Source organism: Panthera onca, chromosome B3 (assembly GCF_046562875.1).
Source record: "Panthera onca isolate mPanOnc1 chromosome B3, mPanOnc1 haplotype 2, whole genome shotgun sequence".
Classification (NCBI taxonomy): Eukaryota; Metazoa; Chordata; class Mammalia; order Carnivora; family Felidae; genus Panthera; species Panthera onca.
Window position 1 is genome coordinate 94405613 of NC_138344.1, and position 16040 is coordinate 94421652.

General features: G+C 36.0%; 1 protein-coding gene across 1 annotated transcript in view; it reads right to left on the reverse strand.

Moving 5' to 3' along the window:
* MDGA2 (MAM domain containing glycosylphosphatidylinositol anchor 2) overlaps positions 1-16040 on the reverse strand; it is an 867659-nt gene that overhangs the window by 18402 nt on the left and 833217 nt on the right. The window contains exon 15 of the mRNA XM_060619633.3: positions 4621-4751. Coding sequence (XP_060475616.1) covers positions 4621-4751 — 131 coding nt within the window. The remainder of the gene's footprint in view (positions 1-4620; positions 4752-16040) is intronic.

The following is a 16040-nucleotide window of genomic DNA, read 5'->3' on the forward strand; positions in this document are numbered from 1 at the left end:
ACCTATCCTCTCATCAGAAACAACCAAATAACTAGACAAAATATAGGAAACAATGAGCATTAGGTAATGAAGAACAATGATCAATGAGTGACAAGAATCAAACAAGGTGAATCTTATGACTGTCCTATAGATCTATAGAATCTATAGAATCTATCTATAGAATCTATAGAATTTATAGATCATGGTGCAAGCAGAAGAAAGACAGAACCTGGTAGAAAATCTGGGTTGAGGAGATAGAGCTGAGAGTCTAAGGAGTCCAAAGCAGCTAGACTGTGCAAGACAGAATATAAGCAAAGACAGAGTTACAGAGATCTGCAGAAAGTCCCCCTTGAGTATTTAGTAATGTACTCATCAGGGCGTGAATGTCCGGTAACTACACAAGAACTGGGAAAGAACCAGAGTGATGCATTTAAGGTAACAGTACTTAACTCACGCAAGACATGAAAACCTCATAATTCATTGGACAGAGTGCTCAGAAGACTCTTGCATTGGTAGTGAGAATAGCCCTATACTAAACACTGCTTCAGCATCTTCCAACAAATCTTAAAAACAAGACCAAGATAATCAAACAGCTTCCAAATAACTACCAAACAAGCTCAAGAATAGTTACAGAAATACAAAAAAATACACAAAAAATTTGCATTTTATAAAATTTCAAGAATTTTACCTCTCAGAATAAAATTCACAGTGTCTGACACCCAATCAGACTACCAGACATGCACAGAAGCAGATAAATAATGGCTTGTAATGAGGAGGAAAATAAAATCAGTCAAAACCAACCAAGAACTGACAGAGGTATTAGCATTAGCAGACAATGACATAAAGAAATCTAGTATAACTTGGTTTCATATACTCAAAACATTCACTAGAGATGTGGAAATATTTTTTAAGACACTCAAGTTGAACTTATAGAGACAAAAATGACAATGTCTGAGATGCAAAATACACCGAATATTATTGAAGGCAGATTAGACATTGCAGAAGAAATGATTCATGAATGTAAAGACACACCAGAAAACTATGCAAAATGAAACACAAAAATCAAAAAGCATTTAAAAATCATCAGTGAACTGTAACACCTTATATACGTGCACATAAATAAGGGGTCTTATATACATATATAAGATATTGGAGTCTTCAAAGGAGAGGAGGAGGAACAAAAATATTTGAAGAAATATTAGCCAGACAATGCTTAAATTTTATAAAAACTATAAACTCACAGATTCAAAATCAATGAACCACAAGCACATGGAAAATGAAGAAAATGACATAAAAACATGTCACAGTTAAATTGCTCAAAACCAGTGGTAAAGAGAAAATCTTAAAAGCAGCCAGTCATATTACACACAGAAGGATAAATAGGAGTTTCAACAGATTTATTCTTGGAAACAATGCAAACAAAAAGACAGCAGAATATCTTTAATGTTCCAAAAGGAAAAACTAGAATCCTATACTCAGAGGAAAGATCTTTCAAAATATGAAGATGAAATAGACTTTTTCAGAAGTACAAAAGGTGAAAAGAATTCATGTTTACCAGACCCACACTATAATAAATAAATGTTAAAAGAAGTCCTTCAAGCGAAATAAAATTGATACCAGATGGAAATATGCATCTACAAAAGAACAAAAAGCACCAGAAATGACAAATACTGTGAGCACCAACTATGCAAACCCAGGCTGACTTCTCAATTGGAATGAGGCGAAGAGTTGACTGTAGTGAAGAGTTCTCCAAGGTTTGGAGTTTTGTGAATAACACTTTATTGAACATCTGCTTTAAACATTCTAATCAATCTCGTTTTGTGAATTTAATATGGAAATCTCTGAGGCTGCAGAAAATGTGTCATTTGTAGTGAGTTGTAAAAATGTTCTACTCTGAATTTATACTGACCACATCCTTGCTGGTAACAAAAGACTAATACACATCTTGAAATCCCTTCTTTAAATCGACAGTTCCAATGGAGTAAGATGGACCAAATCACAAAGGAAAGCAATTCCTTTCTATAAGATTGGAACCTCAAGTTTGGAACTGATACTCTGCCTCTCATTTCTTTCCTCTATGAACTCTCTTCATTGCTTATATCCAGGGGGACATTCCCTTGTGGATTCTCCCTGTTGTAACAACCTGACTAAAGCAACATCCCCTTGTAAGATCATAACAAAACAAAACAAAATTCATACTTTACTAATGTGAAAAATTACAGAATAAAATAACTGAATAAATATAACAAATTTAATATCTGCCTATAGGTCATTTTATTAACTCTGAGGAGTAAATAATTTTAGTTACGATGGTGGTTCTTTACCAAGATGGTGAAGATGTCCAATCTTTACCAAGATTGGACGCTCTGTGTAATGACCAGTGCACTGGACTCAACTTGCTTTTCTATTTGAATACCACTGTCTTTAAATTCTGTGGGCACCCAACTTTCCTGGATCTCCTTCATTTTAACTTTAAAAAATACTACTTAGGATTGAGCTCTTCTCCCACGGTTGTTATTGGTTAGCTTTCTGCATGGTTCCATCATTTAATCACTATTCACCTATGTACACTTTCCCTTGGAAATATCAACCATTCCCACATTTCTAAGTAGTACATACAACCTGATGACTCATAAATGTGTATGTCTCCAAAGTTTCACATAAACACACACAGCAACCTGCACAGCTTTAAAAGGATACTCTATAGGCATTTTGTATTTACATGTCCAAGAAAGAAGTAGCCGTACTCAACCCTGAAACTTTTCTCTTTCCTTCTTTCCTTCCTTCCTTCCTTCCTTCCTTCCTTCCTTCCTTCCTTCCTTTTTTTTTAAGGTAATGTGTAGCACAGGCATTACCCAAGATTCCCTGGTTAGAAACCTGTTAGTCATTTATGGCTGCTTCCCAAATTCCCAACATAAAAATGCTGTGCTAGTTTTCACACCTAAGTAGATCTTGAAATCATCCACTTCTTTTTATACCACTTTCTGAGTTTATTCCTTCAACATCTTTTATGTGAATTTTGCGAGTGCTAAGTTGTTTGCCAGCCCAATTTTACCCACTTGAACCCCAACGTGACCACTGTACCAGGTCATTCCCCAACTAAAATCTTCCAATGACTCCCCATTATCTAAACCTTAACCTCAGATCACCCCAGTCTGATGTATCTTTAGGTACCAAATTCTAGATAAAAGTTTTTCTGTTTCTCAGGCAAATCCTATGGTATATGATGTCGATGTCTGTTTACTCTGAACTCTGCTGCAATATTGTTAGCTCTTGCTCGGCTTTTCAATCCCTCTCCTTGGTTCAGGTTTCACCTTATACCTCAAGTGTCTCTTGACTTTCCTCCATACTGTTCTTGTTGTTTGGGTGTGCTCACAGAACCTTGTGCATACCTCTCTTACTGCAATTTTTACAGTATGTGATGTCAGTGTTTAGATGTATATTTCTACCAATCTGAGGTAAGCAATCATTTAAAAATATTTAATGTTTATTTATGTTTGAGAGAGAGACAGAGCACAAGTGGGGGAGGGGCAGAGAGAGAGGGAGACACAGAATCCGAAGCAGTCTCCAAACTCTGAGCTGTCAGTACAGAGCCCGACGTGGGGCTTGAACTTACGAACCATGAGATCATCATCTGAGTCAAAGTTGGATGCTCAACTGACTGAGCCACCCAGGCACCCCAAGCAATCATTTTTAGATCTTCAAACTGTATATGTTCCTGGCACATGGTAGTAGCTCAAAAAGTATTTATTGAATTGTTCGTTAGGAGAATAAATGATTATTTTGAATGTGCCTAATAAATATTTACTAAATTGATGTCTATGGCAATAACTAATAATTAATTAATATAACTATTCTCTTAACAACTTATTGTATATATATTTGATTTAATAATGTGTTGGTGAGGCAGTTACATAGGAAGCAAAAATATGTTTCAATATATTGAGGAAATCACAGATAGGAAAAAAACACTTGAGTCTATAAAATACACATACTGTATATAGTTACTAAAATCAATACAACTACATTATTTTCTCCACTGATATATTTTCATGAAGTATTGTCTCAAGCCATAGTGGCCATTTTTATAGTCATTAAAATTTATATTATATATTTGTAGCTTTCAATCTAAGCCTACCTTTTTATGTCAAAATAAAGAAAAATAGCTTTGTTAAGTTCTCTGGCTTTGGTAATCAAAGTGATAAATTACTAAAATGACATTAGCTAAAAGAGACACATTTTGCTAAAATATATACAATTTCATCAACTAAAATTCAAACAGATTGAGAACAGACTACCCAGCTTCCATTATTATAAGAACCTGTGTTATTTAACTTCAGATAACAAAATATACACATGTGAATTTGTAGAAATGGATTACATTTCCACTAGGCAAATCATTTAGATTCTGAAAGGTAATTATTCAAACATAATACTTGATAGGTATTAATAAGAAAAAGGGTCATTTTCTCTTTATAAAACAGCTTCAAGAACTAAAGAAAAACTTAATACTGTCATTTTGTGATGCTTGTATCACAGCATTTCTGAATGTTCATATTCTAATGTTTGCTTAAGGTCTGCCTTTCAACATTATGCTCATGTGTAGCAATCTATTTACAGAAGTGATTGTTCTTTTCTTACCTGAAACGAAGTAATTGGATATATATTAACATGAGCCTCATTCCACCGTTGTCCTTTATTCCCACTTGAAGACCACAGTGGATTCTCTATGGTTGTCTGCCCTTTCAAACGCAGATAAACATTTAGGACACCTAAAAATAACAATGACATTTTATTTCATATATTTGTTTTTGTTTCACATTTGTTTCTGCTTGACCAAACACTTGTAAACTTTTAAAAATAGAATTTCTCAGGGCACTAGTGTCTCCTCCTTTCCTCCCCTCTCATTTCCAATCTTGCTCGTATGGCATTTGGCAGGCCTCCAAAGACAACTGTGTACTAATCCCTAGAATCTTTGAGTGTTATTTTATATGACCAAAGGGGCTTTGCAGATGTGGTCAAATTAAGGATCTCCAGGTGAGAATTATTCGGGATTATCTTGGTGGATCTTAAATGTAACCCCATGTATCTTTATAAGATGGAGGCAAGAGAGTTGATATAGGAGAGAAGAAGGTCATGTGAGAGAAAGAGAGGATGCTATGTGGCTTGTTTTGAAGGTGAAGAAAAAAGCCACAAGCCAAATATAAGCAGCCTTTAGAAGCTACTAAAGGCAAAGCAATATATTCTTCCCTAGAGCCTTCAGAAGGAAGTAGGCCTGCTGACACCTTGATTTTAGCCCTATTTTACTCATTTTGGATTTCTGTCTTCTAGAACTGTAAGATAATACATTTTTGTTCTTTTAAGCCACAACACTTATGGTAACTTGTTACAGCATTAATAGGAAACTAATGTTTTTTGTATGTATTGAGTGACTTGACTCTAATTGCCCTATCTTACATTACCAAATAGCATCTCTTTGAGTTTACTTTTTATCCAAGTCTCATTTCCCTTTTAAAAGAATTATTTGAACATGAGAATAACTTTGTCTCATGATTTGATATATCTCTTTCAACAGTTTCACATTCTGAACCTCGTAAAAATAGTAGTGATGCTAATGATATTATTACAATATGGTATTGATATATAGTGAACACCTGCTCCAGATAAGGAATTAATCCTCTCACCAGTGCTATAAACTACTATTATTCCCAATTATAGACAAAACTTAGGATGGTTAAGTAATTTGCCCAATTCATACAGTAAGAAAATAGCAGAGGCAATATTTGAACCCATAAAGTCTGATATACTGATCACTAAGCAATCAGTATTTTGATACACTTAAAAAAACAACTTTATTGAGATATAACTTACACGCAATAAAATTCTCTCATTTTTTTTTAACGTTTATTTATTTTCGAGACAGAGCGAGACAGAGCATGAACGGGGGAGGGTCAGGGAGAGAGGGAGACACAGAATACGAAACAGGCTCCAGGCTCCAAGCTGTCAGCACAGAGCCCGACGCGGGGCTCGAACTCACGGACCACGAGATCGTGACCTGAGCTGAAGTCGGCCGCTCAACCGACTGAGCCACCCAGGTGCCCCAAAATTCTCTCATTTTAAATGTACAGGTCAATAACCTTTGATTGATATATACTACAGTGTAAGTGCTGCTCAACCAAGATACAGGACACTTCCTCTTCCCAGAAAGCTTCCTTACTTTCTTTCCTCTGCAGTTATCTTCACAGCCCTTGCTCCTATGCCAGGCAATTACTGATATGACTCTCCTGACGAACTGATGGTTTTGGCCTTTTCTAGAATTTGATGTTAATGAAATTATGCACTAATTATTTTTTGTGTCTCTGGCTACTTTTCCACAGTATAGTTTCTGTTATATTCATCTATGTTATTCTATCATTTTTAATTTTAATATTTAGTTCATTTATAGTTACTGTAGTTTTTGGTATGTTTGGAATTAAGACCATCTTATTTATTCTCCACTTGTACTTTGTTTTTATTCTTTTGTGGCTCCTTCTCTTTCTTCTTTTCAGTTGATATATATGATTTTAATTTATTTCTTGTACTGATTTTTAAATCTCTAATTGTGTTTTAGTGGTTGTTCCAGGGCTAACAGGATTCATAACTCTTCATAGTCTAATTATAGGCAGTAGTTTATTCTTCATGCTCACTTTACATCATCATACTCTCTTTTCGGGTTTTACTATTATCTCCCTTCTTTCATTTCAAAGCTGATACTTCACGTTCTTTATCTCACTACACACATGCAATAATCTTACCACAGTATAATTCATTGATCTATCCTCTTTCCATTTTTAATAGTATTTTTTACTTTTTCCTAAATTGTAAATCTCACCTTACAGTAAACAGATATATTTTATGTAAATTATAAGAAGAAAATATAGTTTTAAAATTTTCTACTTATTTACCATTTCTGATGGACTTCCTTTCTACCTGTAGATCTGAGTTGCAATCTAGCACCATTTCCCTTTGGCCTGAAGAATATCCATTAGTACTTTTTGTAGTGGTGATCTGCTGGAGACAAAGTTTCTCAGATTTGTTTATATAAAAATAACTTCACTTCATTCATGTTTTTGTGAGATTTAAAATTCTGCCATTTTTTTCCTCAAGCAGTTTAAAGTTGTTCTATTTTTTCTGTATGTCACTGTTTCTAATGTGAAATCAACCATCATTTTATCTTTGTTCCCTTGAATATGTTTTTATTTCTCCCTCTGGCTACTTTTGAGAATTTTTCCTTAGTTTTGATTTGCAGTAGTTTGATTACAATGTACCTAAATATGATTCTCCTTATATTCATCTTGGTGTAGAGTTTGCTGAAGGTCTTTTGGTTTTCCCTTTATTTATGCCTCATCTTTTTCCTCTCCTTTTCTACTTTTTCCTCTCCCTCTCCCTCTCTCTCCCTCTCTCCCTCCCTCTCTCTCTCTCTATATATATATATATGCTCTCTCTCTCTCTCTCTCTCTATATATATATATATATGTATATATATAATTGGAGATCTATCTATATAGATACATAGATAGATCTGCCCTCTTTAGTTTTATTTGCCCTTATCTTCCTGCTTCAGCTTTATTTCAATGGATTGATTTTTACTTTTTCATTGACTTTGGACCCCATTTCCTGTTTCTCTGTATGTCTAGTGATTTTCATTGAAAAATGGGCATTGTGGACACAGAGACTTTAGATTTATAATCTTTCTCAGAAGGCAGTTTTATTTCAGTAGACTGTGCTCATTGATCCATCGTAGTAAGAAGTAGCTGTTCTGAATCCTTCTATTTTCCATTTTAGATACTCAATGTGGCTCCAATTTTCTTGCTCATTGGTATTGGCACCTTGTATTTAGAAAGGCAACCTGTGCCAAAAGGAAGAGCTCTTTCAGGACATATTTCTGTGTGATATAACTGCATTCTATTTTTGAACATGAATCCACAATAGGGAGGGATTCCAAGGAAATCAAGCCTAAATAAATAATACATTAAACATTAAATATAGTTATAATACTTTTGAATCCATTAGTTGTCATTGGACTAACAAATTGATATGTAGCATAAACCTTTCAAATTATTTGAAGAAACAGTCTGTATGTGCATTAGATAGAAAAGGGGCTCCTCATCTCTTCTATGGCTTGTGTCTGCTATAGCCTATGGCTGTATTAATGGTAACTGATTGGGTTGACCTGTGATGTTCTCTACTGATTTCTTGTCTAACTGTACTGCTTTTTCAGAAAGCAAATTATCAGTTGTCTTTTTTTTTCTTAAATGTGACACCTTAGTTTCTCTACCTAGTAGAAGTCCTATGATACTTTGCATGTAAAGAATGATGGATGTTATCTCTAAGCTATTAAGGCAGTTCAAGTTGTTCTGTTCTTTAAAAGGACCATATTTACATATGTAATATAAATTCAAACTTGAATTATTCCAATTTATGTTTACTGAATATATACTATGTGAAAAATATTTGTCCCAGGTCTAAAGAAGCCAGGTTTGTTTTATCCCAGATTTGAATTTGCTTTTGAATACATTATTTGAGCTAGAGTCAATTTTGACCAGATTTTATTTTATTTTTTTCAATATATGAAGTTTATTGTCAAATTGGTTTCCATACAACACCCAGTGCTCATCCCAAAAGGTGCCCTCCTCAATACCCATCACCCACCCTCTCCTCCCTCCCACCCCCCATCAACCCTCAGTTCTCAGTTTTTAGGAGTCTCTTCCGCTTTGGCTCTCTTCCACTCTAACCTCTTTTTTTTTTTTTCTTCCCCTCCCCCATGGGTTTCTGTTAAGTTTCTCAGGATCCACATAAGAGTGAAACCATATGGTATCTGTCTTTCTCTGTATGGCTTATTTCACTTAGCAGAACACTCTCTAGTTCCATCCATGTTGCTAAAAAGGGCCATATTTCATTCTTTCTCATTGCCACGTAGTACTCCATTGTGTATATAACCACAATTTTTTTATCCATTCATCAGTTGATGGACATTTAGGCTCTTTCCATAATTTGGCTATTGTTGAAAGTGCTGCTATAAACATTGGGTACAAGTGCCCCTGTGCATCAGTACTCCTGTATCCCTTGGGTAGATTCCTAGCAGTGCTATTGCTGGGTCATAGGGTAGGTCTATTTTTAATTTTTTGAGGAACCTCCACACTGCTTTCCAGAGTGGCTGCACCACTTTGCATTCCCACCAACAGTGCAAAAGGGTTCCTGTTTCTCCACCTCCTCTCCAGCATCTATAGTCTCCTGATTTTTTCATTTTGGCCACTCTGACTGGAGTGAGGTGATATCTGAGTGTGGTTTTGATTTGTATTTCCCTGATGAAGAGCGACGTTGAGCATCTTTTCATGTGCCTGTTGGCCATCTGGATGTCTTCTTTAGAGAAGTGTCTATTCATGTTTTCTGCCCATTACCAGATTTTATTTTAAAACGCAAGCATTACTTATGAAAAAAGACACCAGAAGAGTAACTGACTGAAATAAATTCTTTAAACTATGTTATAATTTATATGTCTCATTAATTATACTCTGTAATCCAAATCAATGAATCCAAACTATTGATTTGCTGTTCTATTTTACGAGAAAAGCAGTATTTTTTTTTATTTTATTTTTTAATATATGAAATTTACTGTCAAATTAGAATGTTTTTTCCAGAAAGTTTCCAGTTTGTTTGTTTGTTTTTGTTTGTTTGTTTTTTTTATGAAGCCATCAGGGATGACAAGTTCTCTAGTTTCCAGTTTTTTAAGTTTATAAAGAGAATTCAATGACAACAGTTATATAAACTTATGTTCAGGTCATCTAGGTCGATGAAATTAGAACTTGTGAAACAGAATAAAGCAATTCAAGAAAAGTTAGATTCAGCAAAGCTGATTCAGCACATTATTATAGTATTATAGTAAGAAAATTCCAAAGTGAAAATGATGGATGGTATTAATACTCTTTAAAAGTAATTTTAAGTCCTTGGAGGCACTGTGTTTATGCTTGAGTAGGCACCACGTATCAATAGGTATGAATTTAATCATCCCCAAGGATTTCAAATGCTGCATAGTTCCAAGATACAAGTTTGACATTGCTAAGCAAAACTTAACTGTATTTTTCTTCACTTTGGTTTCCTAATTCTTATATTTTGATCACCACCCCTTCTCGATCAGGTGTGAGAGCTCAAGAAAACTGACCTCATGTTACGGACCACAGTCAGAAAGGCTAAATGACCTCAAGAGCAGTGACCAATGTTTTAAAGTTATTTATGGCATTATGAAATAGGATGGTTCTTATTTTGATATTTCACATACATTACTGTATAAATATAATTTTCATAAATATTATTTATAATTATTAATACCTAGTTCTTTCATTAAATCATTAACATAATTTTACTTTTAACTATTTACTATAAATACGTATTTTATATATTTTATATAAATAACTGAAATATATGTCCTAAAATGTGCATACATACATCCTACAGATACTTGAAATTACCAAGTTCGTATAAACTAATTTGTAGTTTGGTGTACTCCGAGGCCTAGGGATCACTTGCATATAAATCACATTTTTATTCTAATCAGGAATACAGCCATTAATTTGTGTTTCACATTTCATGGAACATGAAGATGTGCCAAAATCATCTAGCTTCAGGCAAGAGCCATGTATATTGATAGGTAATTGTTGGCATCATTTGTTTTATATATACAGACAAACATGGGAAATTATAAAATCATTATTTTCTGCTTGAATAGAAATGACTGCATGCATCCACTGTTATTATTTTTTCAATATATAATTGCAATTATATCTTAAATAAAAAATGTCAGTTCATTTTCTCCAGTCATTACCATGCCTTCTTGCATCCTGTTGAATCTCTCCATTAGTGTCCAATAAATTTTCCTTAAACATAACCTTCATCATGCTTTCTATTTCTCTGAACTATGTCAGATCCCTTTCTTAGACCCAGTCACTCTTTGACTATACCACAGTCCCTACTGTGCTGTAAGAGCAATATTCTCCATTTTTTCATGTGGCTCCTTCTGTTTCTCACATTCTGTAACCTTTGCTTTCTGCTTAATACTTATTTGGATGGTTTACACTTTGTTCTTGTCCATAGACATTTTATTTTAACTTTGCTGTTCTCAGTGTTCTATCCTTTATTCACCCATTGCACAGGGTTGTAAAGCATTTTAATGAATATTACTTTGGTGAATATGACTTTTATTTTATTCAGTAATTTATTATCTCAAATATGATGACAAATTATTTGATGGATAAAAACCTTTCACCACAATTCTTATTTTCTGTAGAACCCTATATACCACTAGGCACATAGCATATGCAATTAATTCTATTGAACAAAAATGAGTGAATTCAAGACCTAAGGGTAAAAATACTCATCACAATAAACCTATATTTTCAGTTTAAAAAGTTTTTCACTGGGTGAGCAACAAAAGCAAGTCAACCCATTTGCTTACCATCAATTCAACTGATGAGATATTTTGTATTAATTATACTAAGAATTAGATTAGTATATTTTGAAATATCAGGCTTTCTTGATCATAGAATTAATTTTATTTAAAAATCTCAGCTTCTACTTTACATTATCTGAATAATAAATAAATAGGAGGAGAATACATTTAGGGGTAGTGGTAGTTCAAAACACAGATTTAAAAGGTAAGTGCACTAGATATTATTTATGGCCTTAGTAGAGGATCTGTGACAGGTGTCTGTAATAACACATTTTAATTATAAGTGGTCATAAATCATGGCTAGGTTCTATTCACCCTCCCCTTAAGAAATACATCTTAATTCAACAAAGCAGTTTCCTCAATGAATGTCCCACCTGCAGCATTATTTTCACACTGATGACATTGGCATTATCAGTATTAAATACATACAAGACTACTGAAAACAGGCTCAAACTGTCTTTCCTATAACGTCTAAATCTAAGAAGTAAAATATGAGAGATTTCTTATTTGAGGAAAATATTTGACATATAAGCAAGAATCTCTAGTTTCTTAACTCAATCACAAGAAATATGGTCTTTGACCAAAGTAAGAATAAAAATCAGACTCCTAAAACCACGTAGAACGTTGTCACCATCACCTTTTCTATATGTTGTATAAAAACACTGAAGTCTCCATTTTAAAACTTTTGAATGCCAGCACTGAGAAAGTTTTACTCCACTCTCACTAAAGGATAACCTGAGATAGCTTATTAAGAGAAATTTAATTAGAGGTTAATTCTATTTCTGCACTTTGTTAGTTAATCATAAGGTGACATACGTGGACCATGACACTTCAGCTCAAAACACAAATTGTAATGTATTATGGTCCATTAGTATAGTATATAAACTTCCTATTAGAACAAGTTTTAGATCTTTCTAAAAGTACTAAGTGAAGACATTTTCCATTATATTTTAAGGGTGCTTTTATAAACATAAATTTCTCTTTGAATTAGTTGCTAAGAAATATGTGATATTCCTCTATGCTTTAGCTGCCAGAGCACATTAAGTCAATGATTAACTTCTATTTTTTCCCCCAACCTATTCTATAAAGTCTTAGTGAAATGACCTGTTTCCAACCTACACAAATACTTTTAAGTAATTTGCTTTGTTATTCTTCTAACACACTCAGAAGCTTAAATATCTAGTTTAGATTATTATTTTATAAAATCTATTAAGCATTTTTGTTTCAGAGGAACAAATATATATCAATTATGATTGCTGCTCTCAAGGAGCTTAGAGTCTATCAGAGGTCAAGGTGACAAACATTATGATAGAGATGTATACCAGGTGTTACAGGAACAAAAAGAGAAGGAGAATGGGGAAAAATTTCACATGATCTTGATTTAGATTTTAAAGGAAGAATATGAGTTACTTAGATGATTTAAGGAAGGGAAAAAGTACTTATTCTATCATGTGATTTAAAAATATTCATTTGCTTAATAAATATTTATGTAGTGGACAAATAAATATTTATATTTGCAGGGCACCATGTGATGGGGAGAGAGATTGTTTCTGCTCCCCCCAAGTATATAGTTCAGTAGAACAAAGATAGAGCCTAGAAAAAGGCTCCAGATAGAAGATAGCTCAATTTGGGGAACTTCCTGTATGGCTGATATAGACCATGCTGCTGCCCTAAGAAGCCAGAGGGGCATATATCCTTAAGGTCCTTATGATACTGGTTTGAGAAAATTATATTTACCCCAGAAACTATAGGACCAAGAGATAGCAAAGAAATCAGTTATCAGGGGAATTCAGTAATACACACAAGAAGTGATTGGCATTGAAATTGAGCATTATATCCTAAAACATATTCCAAAACACTGAGGACTGATATCCTGGTCTCCAACTGCTTCAACTCTCTATCACTCATTAGTCTGTTTCCATTTGCCTACAATGGTCTACTCTTTGAACATGCAAAAGCTGTATTTATTTTACAGAAAAAAATAGGTATTGTTAGATACTGTTAAAAAGGCAACTTCTAAGTCCACTTGCTGCGCTTGCATCTCGGAATGTATCAAAAGCTACAATTCCCACTTAATTCTTTTCTTCCCACCTCAGTGGAAGTGACATTCTTTCCCCTTGAAGTCTAGTAGGGGAATCATAACTCTCAATTCCCATCTCTTCAAGAAATTTGCTTCCCTCCAACTTTAGTATCTATAAACTTACCTTTCCATTAATGTTTTTCCTCTTAAAAATAAGCACATCAATAACCCCACATTTCTCTATTTTATCACTTCTTCCCCACCCTCAAGATTCATGAAAGAACAGATCCCGATAGGGTTGGAAGATGGCGGCGTAGGAGGACGCTGGGCTCACCGCGCGTCCTGCTGATCACTTAGATTCCACCTACACCTGCCTAAATAACCCAGAAAACCGCCAGAGGATTAGCAGAAAGGAGTCTCGGGAGCCAAGCGCAGACGCGAGGCCCACGAAGAGGGTAGGAAGGGCGGCAAGGCGGTGCGCGCTCCACGGACTGGCGGGAGGGAGCCGGGGCGGAGGGGCGGCTCACCGGCCAAGCAGAGCCCCCGAGTCTGGCTGGCAAAAGCGGAGGGGTCAGACGGAGTGTGTTCCGACAGCAAGCGTGACTTAGCGTCTGGGAGGTCATAAGTTAACAGCTCTGCTCGGAAAGCGGGAAGGCTGGAGGACAAAGGGAGGGAGAGCTGCTGAGCCCCCAGACGGCAGAGCTCAGCTTGGCGGGGAACAAAGGCGCTCACCAGCACCATCTCCCTCGTCCACCCCCCAGCCAAAATCCCAAAGGGAACCAGTCCCTGCCAGGGAACTTGCTAGCTCCACGCAAACACCCAACTCTGTGCTTCTGTGGAGCCAAACCTCCGGCAGTGGATCTGACTCCCTCCCGCTGCCACAGGGCCCCTCCTGAAGTGGATCACCTAAGGAGAAGCGAGCTAAGCCTGCCCCTCCTGCCCCCGTGCACCTTGCAAACCCACCCCAGCTAATACACCACATCCCCAGCACCACAAGCCTGGCAGTGTGCAAGTAGCCCAGACGGGCCACGCCACCCCACAGTGAATCCCGCCCCTAGGAGAGGGGAAGAGAAGGCACACACCAGTCTGACTGCAGCCCAAGCTGTGGGCTGGGGGCAGACATCAGGTCTGACTGCGGCCCCGCCCACCAACTCCAGTTATACACCACAGCACAGGGGAAGTGCCCTGCAGGTCCTCACCACTCCAGGGACTATCCAAAATGACCAAACGGAAGAATTCCCCTCAGAAGAATCTCCAGGAAATAACAACAGCCAATGGACTGATCAAAAAGGATTTAAATAATATAACAGAAAGTGAATTTAGAATAATAGTCATAAAATTAATCGCTGAGCTTGAAAACAGTATAGAGGACAGCAGAGAATCTCTTGCTACAGAGATCAAGGGACTAAGGAACAGTCATGAGGAGCTGAAAAACGCTTTAAACGAAATGCAAAACAAAATGGAAACGACGACGGCTCGGCTTGAAGAGGCAGAGGAAAGAATAGGTGAACTAGAAGATAAAGTTATGGAAAAAGAGGAAGCTGAGAGAAAGAGAGATAAAAAAATCCAGGAGTATGAGGGGAAAATTAGAGAACTAAGTGATACACTAAAAGAAATAATATATGCATAATTGGTATCCCAGAGGAGGGAGAGAGAGGGAAAGGTGCTGAAGGGGTACTTGAAGAAATAATAGCTGAGAACTTCCCTGAACTGGGGAAGGAAAAAGGCATTGAAATCCAAGAGGCACAGAGAACTCCCTTCAGACGTAACTTGAATCGATCTTCTGCATGACATATCATAGTGAAACTGGCAAAATACAAGGATAAAGAGAAAATTCTGAAAGCAGCAAGGGATAAACGTGCCCTCACATATAAAGGGAGACCTATAAGACTCGTGACTGATCTCTCTTTTGAAACTTGGCAGGCCAGAAAGGATTGGCACGATATCTACAGTGTGCTAAACAGAAAAAATATGCAGCCGAGAATCCTTTATCCAGCAAGTCTGTCATTTAGAATAGAAGGAGAGATAAAGGTCTTCCCAAACAAACAAAAACTGAAGGAATTTGTCACCACGAAACCAGCCCTACAAGAGATCCTAAGGGGGATCCTGTGAGACAAAGTACCAGAGACATCACTACAAGCATAAAACATACAGACATCACAATGACTCTAAACCCGTATCTTTCTATAATAACACTGAATGTAAATGGATTAAATGCACCAACCAAAAGACATAGGGTATCAGAATGGATAAAAAACAAGACCCATCTATTTGCTGTCTACAAGAGACTCATTTTAGATCTGAGGACACCTTTAGATTGAGAGTGAGGGGATGGAGAACTATCTATCATGCTACTGGAAGCCAAAAGAAAGCTGGAGTAGCCATACTTATATCAGACAAACTAGACTTTAAATTAAAGGCTGTAACAAGAGACGAAGAAGGGCATTATATAATAATTACAGGGTCTATCCATCAGGAAGAGCTAACAATTATAAATGTCTATGCGCCGAATACCGGAGCCCCCAAATATATAAAACAATTACTCATAAACATAAG